A 10,410-nucleotide genomic window follows, 5' to 3' on the forward strand; every position below is an offset into this window, starting at 1 on the left:
GCCTGCTGCTGCCTTGATGCAAGAAAGCTTAGGCCACCCCACCTCACTCATGCCTTGACAGTTAATTCATGCTGCAGCCCTGCCCACCAGTCCCTTGAAGCCTGGGGAGTCAGGAGGGACCAGCAGGTGATCAGTGCAGGAGTGGAGAGCAATGGACTGGCAGTTGAAGCCGTGCTGAAGGAGATGGAGTGGATGGTAAAACCTGGTGCCGGTCAACCCAACAGAGTCTCGGCAGAATTGGGTCTTCATTCGTCATGGATGGAGTGGAGGACAAACCCTGGTGCCAGTCAACTGTCCTCAAGTGAAGTGTTATGACTGAATTGGGCCATCATAGAGTGAAAATGATGCAGCTCTGTTCAGCTCTGTCAACACTGTGTCTTCAAAGTACAAGTGGAGTCCTGATAGAAGTGGAGAAGTGGGTGGCCTTTGCTGAATGTTGCAGAACCTGAGCTACACATCAGCCCAACACTTGTGGGCGGTGGTCTAGTGGTGTTGCTGTCCTGAGGCTGGGAAACTCTCAGTTCCAGCATCCAGCAATCTTTTTTCTGCATGGAAAGGCATGTACAAACTTCAGAAACTGCTTGTCATGTTGAAAGAATAAAAATTTCGTTGTAATCTGCCTTAAGCTCAAAAAAAGAGTTGATGTGGTTGGTTTCAGTTTCCCCCAGCAGTGAAGGAAGGACCTGGTCAGAGTCTAAGCTGTGATTTGCACATAGAGGCCACATCCCTCCCTTCAGTCAGGGAGGGTCAGAATTCTATAGACACCCTGACCCGGGACCTCTATGTGGAAATTGCATCTTAAACTTGGTCTATATATAGACTTACGTCATAGGTCATCGTTCCTTCACTGCTGACCAACCACATCAACTCGTCTTTTTTTTTTCCATTTTTTTTCCCCCAAGGACAATGACCAACCACATCAACTCCATTTTTTTTTTCTTTACTCACTTCAAGATACAGAAGACAGAAGGTTATATGAAAACTATTATATACAAGGCAGCAGTTGATGACTGATGGCTGTTAGGTGAGGCTGGGATGAGAGGGTGTTGCAGGTGATGTTCCCAGGTGAGGTGGAGAGTGGTGTCACCTTGGCACACTGAACATAATGTATCTTCCATCAGAAAAGCATATAAATAAATAAAGGTAGAAGAAAAAAAAAAAACAAGAAAAGCTGAAAAAAACATTTCTAATAGAATAACAAAAAAAAGCAGGATAGAAGATATAGGAAAAAAAAAAATACAGAAATAAAAGAAAAATAACCTCTCTCTCTCTCCCCCACACAACATTCCTTCTCTGGGCTCCTGTACTGCTCCTTACAGCCACTCTCTTCCTGCAGAATGAGCGGTGTCCTTCAGTGGCCTCATGGCCCAGTCCTGCAGGATGTACTGCTCTTGAGTCTGTCACTGCCACCCACTGCCAATGAGTGTCCTTCACCAGCCTGGACAGGTCCAGATTTTCAATGACATGCTGTTGGGAAACACTTGCTGAGATCACTTAATGAGATCAGGGACAGAGAGAGAGAGTTTCCCTAATCCTTTAATTTTATCACTATCATCCTCTATTTTTCTTCACCTCTTTTGTTTATCTTCTTACATTTTGACTTCTAATGAAGCATAAGTCTGTATTTTACTTGTATTAAATTGCCTGCCATTAATATACCTGTACATTTATCCACTTGTGTGTGTGTGTGTGTGTGTATGTGTAGTGACAGAAGGGAAAAAAAATTAATTCACACTTCACTTTAGCATGTTTGTATAATGAACTTGGTTGAAAAAAGAAAGAGCAGGGAAGAGGAAAGTGAAGGAGGTAGAGGAAGAGATACAGTACAAAGCAAGGGAAAAATTATCACTTTGCTTTCCACCTGTAAGTTCCACACTCCCTCAAGAATGTAGGGCTGTTGGATTTTCACTTCACTACAGAATAAGGCCTCCCCTATTCACTGACAAGGATCAAGCCAAATACCATATCACACTGGCTCAGTGTCTTGTTAGGACTGAAAGCAGGCCTTCTGACTTTCAAAATAACAACCGAGTTTTAAATCCTGTACACATTCCCAAGTCCAAATAGTCTTTATTTGGCTCAGAATTCAAACTTGGGTCATCTCATCAGTAAGCCAAGAGTAATTATTCCTTCACCACTTCACCCCTTAGCTATATGTATATAGAATGTAATCTAAATGAGAGAGAGAGAGAGAGAGAGAGAGAGATCTGGCTCAGAATTCAAACTTGGGTCATCTCATCAGTAAGCCAAGAGTAATTATTCCTTCACCACTTCACCCCTTAGCTATATGTATAATGTAATCTAAATGAGAGAGAGAGAGAGAGAGAGAGAGAGAATATCTGGCTCAGAATTCAAACTTGGGTCATCTCATCAGTAAGCCAAGAGTAATTATTCCTTCACCACTTCACCCCTTAGCTATATGTATAATGTAATCTAAATGAGAGAGAGAGAGAGAGAGAGAGAGAGAGAGAGAGAGAGAGAGAGAATATCTGGCTCAGAATTCAAACTTGGGTCATCTCATCAGTAAGCCAAGAGTAATCATTCCTTCACCACTTCACCCCTTAGCTATATGTATATAGAATGTAATCTAAATGAGAGAGAGAGAGAGAGAGAAACTTGTTCTAGCTTACCATGAAAGTTGTTGCCATGATTATTTGAGTACTGATGTGCAACATAGTGGTGCCTCCCTTGGTGATGGGGTCCACCACGGCCCCGGCCCCATGGGTGATGGTGGTGGAAAGGTGGGCCATCTTTCCCTCCGTCTCTGCCCTCAGGTTGCTGTACACAGGTAATCATTGACATCATCTTGGACTCATTTCTTCATTTGCACAAGATATTCATAAGGCTATCAGTATTTATATAGGAGTGGTCAACATGTGTGTTAGCAGGCTAGCATATGTTTATTAATGAAATATATACTGATGGACCAAATTATCAATTTAAAAATCCTTTATCTTGCTTATTCTTTTTAAAAAGTGGTCATAACAGGTCTTCACTTGCTCCTGACTAAGTACTTTATCATTATGGAACATCTCAGTTCCTGAACTCCTTCCTGCCTCTTCTGAGGTGGGCAAGACCATGTGAAGTCCCAGGAGTAAAGTCAACAGGATAAATTCTTGCAATTCAAATTAGGTAACTGATTTTGTATGTCTATATAGAGTACAAGATAAATAATACTTTATCACATACTGTTTAATAAAACTGAATATAGTTAATGAGAGAGAGAGAAAGGTGACTGGAATAGAGAATAAATTGACAAGAGCATGTAAGAAGTCTTCTACTCTGCCCATGCTCTCGAGAAAGTTTGAGGAAATAACTTTAAACACAAAAATTTGCAGTTTTTTTTCAAGAATTATCTTCCTTTTATTGTGATGGAATTATTAGTATATCAGTGTTAGAGAAACATGCAAATTCTTAATATAGAGCAGGGGTTGTTAATCTCACACCAAAAACCATGTAAGAAAATCATTAAAAGATATCATCATCACACATTATGTTTCTATAATCTTGCTTTTCAAAATTTTTCCTAATTACGAGCTGGCAAGATAATGTTTATAAACCATTATCTTATTTTAATAGATTGCTATCCAAATCTGACTGATGGTTTTGTTCTTTTATTATTACCAATATTTTTGCTTCCTACTCATTAAAATACAATACTAACTCCTGTCAAACTTCCTTTCTTTAGATAAATCTCACTCACTACTTCCCCCCTAAAAAAAAAAAAATCCATATGGAATTTTTTTCACATTATAAAAATTTGTAAGAGCTGCAATGCAGTGCACAAAAAAAAGGAGCCAAATTTTCTCTCCTTTCTCTTTCAATATAATAAAAAAAGCAAGACATGGGACAGTAGTGGAATCTTTTAAGTGTTAAACTCTAACTTGGTGTTAATTCACAGTGCCCAATGAAGTGGAGAAGCAAAATAAAAACAATTAACCACTTACCACCATCACCACATCTCTATTTTCTGCTCAAAACAAATATATAGAGGTGGAGATAAGAAATAAAAATTCATAAGAGAGATACCATCAGTCAGAGAAAAATAATGACCCAAATAAAGCAGGCGGCACACACTGATGAAGTTTTGAAGCAACAACCCCATACCTTGACACACTATTCCAACACTCAAACGCTGTTAATCCAACTCACAAAAGGGAGCGGCAGCTCTCACAGCAAAGGAGGATAACCTTTCGCTGCAGAAGGTGGGCAGAGCACCAACTGGGGGAGGCATATTACCCACTTACCCCTGTCCCCAGCCCCCAACAGCCACCATCTGCTGATACCCATCTGTTCCTGCATATATTCCAGAAAGTAACATTAGAAATATTCAACTCTTATCTCATCTATGAGCAAGCAGTGATGTTGATTCTTCACTGTATAACAAGGTACAGAGAAAAAAAGTTTGACATAACTTAGTTTAGATATAATAATCCATAAAAGTGTAACAAAGTGAACTGCATCGAATAAAAAAGTGGCAATATAAGGTAATCAAAATATTATCGGTGCCTCATGCTGCAGGCTTACCGTGGCTTTACATCATGTGTCTGGCACTCACTCTGACAGATATTTTTCTTTTGTTCATGGGTATAATTAATTTATTTGTATTCAGTACATCAGTTTCATGATGTTGAGAGCAAAATATGAGAATGAATCCACAGATATGGCAACTTTTGGATATTGTGATGTGCTCTTCCTCATCTATGATTAGTCATTACACAAAAATAAAGGTTTAATGTAATTATACACTTCAAAAACAATTATCCTTTCAACTTACACAGCCTTCAAAAAGTTAGTAGAAGAGTAAGTGATATCATGTATATCTGAAATAAAAAAAAGCTGTCAGGTGAAAATATACTACTGAAGTTGAAAATGATCAACACAACGTATCTAACCTGGCATCAAGGGTGTCTGCTTGCCCTCCTCTACTGTAGCAGGGGAAGGCATCACAGGAATGCTACAGACCCAGTGAGGGTTGTAGCTGTAGTCCCCAAACCCTCCATACATCATGGGTATGTGGTACACCTGACAATACATTTACAATTATTTAGTTCAACAGAAACGAAGATCAAACCTATATACTTTTGGTGAGATTGAATAAAAAGATAAATACATATATGGCAACTGGATGCAGTTCCCTTCAAATTACTTATGTAAAAATAATATAAAATATATAGAGGTGTAATCTTTTGTCATCCCCTCCTTAATGTGGTGTTTGTGATTTTTTTTTTTGACAGGATAGAAAAATAAATAAGTAAATAAATATCTTCATGAAATTTATTTACCATATAAGGGGGCACTCCTGGGTTCATCTTCATTGCTTCTGAATCTAGACCTGAAAATAAAGAGATGTGTTGATCAATTTCCAAGCATAAATATTTACATCATGAAATCATAAGCAATTCCTGATTTGCAAGGATCTACATCAGTAACTTCTTGCACTGACAGCGGATATGTTCTACTGTTCCCAAATTTGGTGACACACACAATAAATTATTTCCATCATCTATAACAGGCATATGGATGTGACCCACAACATATCCTTTGTAACACATGAAAAATAACAATGGTAGTGGTGCCAGATGAAGAGAGAGAGAGAGAGAGAGAGAGAGAGAGAGAGAGAGAGAGAGAGAGAGAGAGAGAGAGAGAGAGAGAGAGAGAGAGAGAGAGAGAGAGAGAGAGAGAGAGAGAGAGAGAGAGAGAGAGAGAGAGAGAGAGAGAGAGAGAATTTCATAATCGACAGTCAGCAGCAGGCAGCTCTAATAGTTGCAAGTGTAAAATTAAAAGATCCTCTACATAACACGGTGATTTGCAGTAAAGTCCTCACCAGGCTGTAAGCATCTACAGTTACATGCTGTGGTCATCTGCTCAATGGAGTGTGTACAGTTATAATCATCAAAAACAATTAATTATAATAATCACTGCCAAAAACTGGACTTGGTTCTTACTAATCACAACTTGGTAAAATGTTAGTTGAACTTTGCTTTGATCAAAAGATTACCATAATCTGAATTAAATCAGTCTGAATTAAATTACTATTTAAGGTATTGTCAATCTATCATTCTACATCAGCCTGAAATTCTTGTTTCGTTGTGGGATAAAATACATCTTTTTAACCGCCTTTTATGATGTGCAGAACTTATGGCTACAGTGTTCATGGCCAGGCCACAGATAGTGGAATCACTTATCTTGAACATTAGGATCCCATGCCTCTGGCCTGGCTGACACGGTGGTGGCAGTGGAGATAGAGATAGCAGGTGGTGGTGGCAATGGCTGTGGTGGAGTGTTGTACTCAGATGGGATGCAACTTTCATCAGCAGGGGAACTGGACTGTAAACCCGAAACTCACTCAAATTAACCTATGCAATAACACTGATATTATATGACAATTATAGTTTTAGAACATAATAAGCATAGTGAGAATTTAGCTAGTCAAGATTGATGCATTTATGTTATTCTTATGCCAGTTCTTAAGAACTCCCCACAAGCAGATGACCATGATAAAGTTGTACTCAAGAGCACCAAACTTTCTCATAAGGCAGCTCAGTAATATATTGGGATAACTGTGATAGCAGCAAACCAGTGAAAGGGATTCACAGTGCTTATATTAGCAATAACAGGTTCGTATCAGTTAATCAGGCTGTGACACCTCAATGTCCTACAACCAAAACCACCAGCTTTCACACCGTACCACAGCTACTACCAGTGGCGGCTCGTGACTGTTACTGATGGGGGGGCTGCCTCACATTCTCACAGATACTCACAGATACTCACAGAAGACTTCCTGGAAGAGGCTTACGCCTGTGACTCCAGATCTACATGTTCACCTTGTAGTAGCATGCGGTGGATTTTTGCCTTATAGTTATATTTTAGTTCTTGATTAATCCAAAATTTATCAAGTCTGCCCTCAAATTGCTTAATTGATTTTGCTCCAACCACCCATTCTGACAGCTGATTCCAATTATTAACCACCCTACAAGGGAAAGCATGTTTCCTAACATCCAGTCGTGACCTCTTTTTGAACAGCTTCAGGGAATTTCCCCTACTGATGTTTTCTTCTCTGAGTGTTAATATGCCTTGACTGCAGATGCTATCATATTTATCTGTAAGTATCTTGTAGGTCTCTATCATATCTCCCCGTGCTCTTCTGTATGCCAGTGTTGGTAGGTTCAGTTTCTTTAATCTTTCTTCATAACTCAGTCCTTCGAGTCCCGGCACCATCCTTGTAGCCCTTCGCTGCACATTCTCGACCATCTCAATGTCTTTCATTAGGTGTGGACTCCATACCTGGTTAGCGTACTCCACATGTGGTCTTACCAATGCCACAAACAAAGCCTTAAATATTGTTGTATCCAATGTGACAAAGGTCCTTCTAATTATGCCCACTATTTTGTTGGCTTTGTTCACTTTCTCTACCAGGTGATCCACACAACTTAATTTATCATTAAATATTACCCCTACATCCTTCTCAGAAGTAATCTTTTCTAGTTGTTTTTTCCATTTTGTAGTCTTGATCTTCAATACTTGTTCTTCCTATCCTCATATATTTGCACTTATCCGGATGAAAACTTAACAGCCATTTTTCACTCCATGAGTATAGCTCCATAGCATCCTGATGCAGCTTTAGGCAATCATCTTTTTCTTTTATACACCTGAATATCTTTGTATCGTCAGCATATAGGTAAACTTCGCTGTTATTTAATATACTTACAGGGAGGTCATTAATAAATATGACAAACAACAACGGCCCAAGAACAGTTCCCTGTGGCACTCAACTAGTCAAAAGCCTCATGAACTCTGTCAAAAGCCTTCATGAAATCACAATATATTACATCCACTGCATGTCCCTCATCAATATATTCAGTCCATTTGTCCAAAACCTTTATGAGTTGAAGTACTGTTGATCGCCCAGAGATAAAGCCATATTGCTTTTCACTAAATAAACCAAGGCTTCTCATATGTGCCATTATCTCCTCCCTCATCATTGTTTCAAAAATTTTACATATAATACTAGTTTAAACTAACAGGCCTGTAATTTTCTGGATCATCCTTGGAGCCCTTTTTAAATATAGGTGTAATGTTAGCAATAAGCCAATCTCGCGGGAGCTCCTTATGTGTAAAGGAGTACTGGTATATTATTTCTAAAGGCACCGACAATAGTTCCGCCGCTTCTTTTATAATCCTGGGATGTATTCCGTCAGGTCCCGGAGATTTGTACTTCTTTAGATTTTTAATGATCATTTCAATTTTTTCTTTATTTATTTGCAGGTGATTCAATGATGGTACATTCTTCACCTCACAGTGCGGTACCTCGCCTTCTGGCTCCATAACAAACACTTTTGAGAATTGCTCTGCTAAAACTTCAACTTTTTCCAGATCATTTTCAGTTCGACCTCCTTCCACAGTGCCCTTGTACAAATCTGGGATCCTTGATTTGCTTTTTGTCTTAGCTTGCACATATTTCCAAAATAGTTTAGGGTTTTCCTTCACATTCTTTGCTATCTCCCTTTCTTTTAGGTTCACGGCATCTCGGGTTTCTTTCCTAATTTGATTGTTCAGTCTCCTGTAGTCATTCTCTGTCTCCAGATACTCATTTCTAGTGAGCACATTTAAATTATCTTTCTTTAAGGAATTCATTCTTGTCCACAACCTTTGTTTCCTTTTAATCTTAGACCATAACTTCTTGTTCATTGGCAAATTGTTATTCAACCTTTTCCTGGATTTATCTAGATTCCCCATTTTTCTTGTGGGTACACTTTTCTCGGTTGCGGCATGCAATTTAGACTTGAATTTGTCCCACATTTCCTCAATATTGGTTGACTCAGAAAGGTATTTGACCCAGTCAATATCAAGTTCCTTTCTTAGTAAGTCAGACAAATAAAATCTTAAATGCTTTTATTGTTATTGTCTAACATACCATTGATTGATAGGTTATAAAGATAAACAGATAATTAGGTAATTGTCTAGAGTCCTTACCGGGCCTTATTACTGGTCTATTCACTTCAATTCTTTTACACATACCTTCACATGCACCTAAAACATCATTTTAAAGTGGGGGACAAATGCCCCCTTCCCTCTAGTCGGTTAGGTTAGGTTAGGTTAGGTTAGGTTAGGTTAGGTTAGGTTAGGGTAATTGTCTAGAGTCCTTACCGGGCCTTATTACTGGTCTATTCACTTCAATTCTTTTACACATACCTTCACATGCACCTAAAACCTAACCTAACCTAACCTAACCTAACCTAACCTAACCGACTAGAGGGAAGGGGGCATTTGTCCCCCACTTTAAAATGATGTTTTAGGTGCATGTGAAGGTATGTGTAAAAGAATTGAAGTGAATAGACCAGTAATAAGGCCCGGTAAGGACTCTAGACAATTACCGATAATTATTTAATTCTTTAGGTCTTATCCTAACAGTAAATGCTTGACTTCCTTAGTGCTGGCCTAGGCTATTTGAAAAGGAAGTCCATTCTCCTGTTTCTGTTTTGTGCAAACAGATCAATAACTTTTTCATTTAAACCTGGCATATTATTCATAGAAATCTTCTCTATTGAAATCATGGCAAGTGCATTTAGCCTCTCCATCCCTGACAAACTGAAAAACACGATCGAAAATAAGACCGACCCAAGAACACTCACCTAGCCACAACAACAACCGAGACAAGACTGCGCTGGATGCAGTCCACACTCGCCATTATGCCTGGGAAGTCTCTCCCCATTTCTCCCCGCTTTGGTATCATTAAATAGTAAATAATTTCCGCACTTCCTCACTGTTTTGCAGTATTTTTTTTCCATATAAACATATGAAAACTGGTGTTTTCATGTGAATGATAGTCAAACATAAATAAACATTATTTTCGTGAATCCTAGAAATCCACTGGGGGGCTGCAGTCTCGCAGTCCCTATTGACGAGTCGCCACTGGCTACTACCTACATCCAGGTCCACCATGACCCGAGCTGAGGCTTCTCTTCTGCCCACAAGCCCCGGAAGTGCCCACACTTACTAAGAATTCATCAAGTGGGAATATTCTGAGAATATACAAATCTGCAAGGCAAGACATCCCGACAAGACTCACCACCCAGGCAGCTCTGACTGTTCCCCGCAATTGCACTCATCCACAGTTGAGATAAGCTTATTGCCAGTCACGACTCATCTACATGATAGAAGAAACCAACCCTCACTTTTGGAAGAGACAAATCTCCACTAATCAATGCGATAAACCAGAAAAAAAAACATTTAACCCACAAACTGCGATGTACATCATATGATGAACAGCGTGTAACTGAGACTTACATCATACGATGTGAAGGTTACTTTTAAACTTGCCACTTTTTATTTTGCTCCCATATGCCTTGAAATGACATTTGGCAACTCAGGTTGAGCGAGTCCATGCTTCTCCCTCCCTCCATACCT

The 10,410-nt window shown here is 39.2% G+C and overlaps 1 protein-coding gene across 3 annotated transcripts in view; it reads right to left on the minus strand.

Annotated features, from left to right (window-relative positions):
* Positions 1-919: 919 nt before the first annotated feature.
* The window catches only part of LOC135098018 (uncharacterized), a 28,049-nt gene continuing 18,558 nt past the window's right edge, over positions 920-10,410 (minus strand). For 2 of the 3 annotated variants that reach the window (XM_064000198.1, XM_064000199.1), the window contains 5 exons: positions 5,286-5,335; positions 4,896-5,025; positions 4,248-4,296; positions 2,631-2,778; positions 920-1,467 (listed from right to left, as the gene is read on the minus strand). In XM_064000198.1, coding sequence (XP_063856268.1) covers positions 1,084-1,467; positions 2,631-2,778; positions 4,248-4,296; positions 4,896-5,025; positions 5,286-5,335 — 761 coding nt within the window. In that variant the 3' untranslated portion in view covers positions 920-1,083. The remainder of the gene's footprint in view (positions 1,468-2,630; positions 2,779-4,247; positions 4,297-4,895; positions 5,026-5,285; positions 5,336-10,410) is intronic. The other variant, XM_064000200.1, reaches the window with a different exon arrangement.

The sequence above is a fragment of the Scylla paramamosain genome, unplaced genomic scaffold (genome assembly GCF_035594125.1).
Source record: "Scylla paramamosain isolate STU-SP2022 unplaced genomic scaffold, ASM3559412v1 Contig40, whole genome shotgun sequence".
NCBI lineage: Eukaryota > Metazoa > Arthropoda > Malacostraca > Decapoda > Portunidae > Scylla > Scylla paramamosain.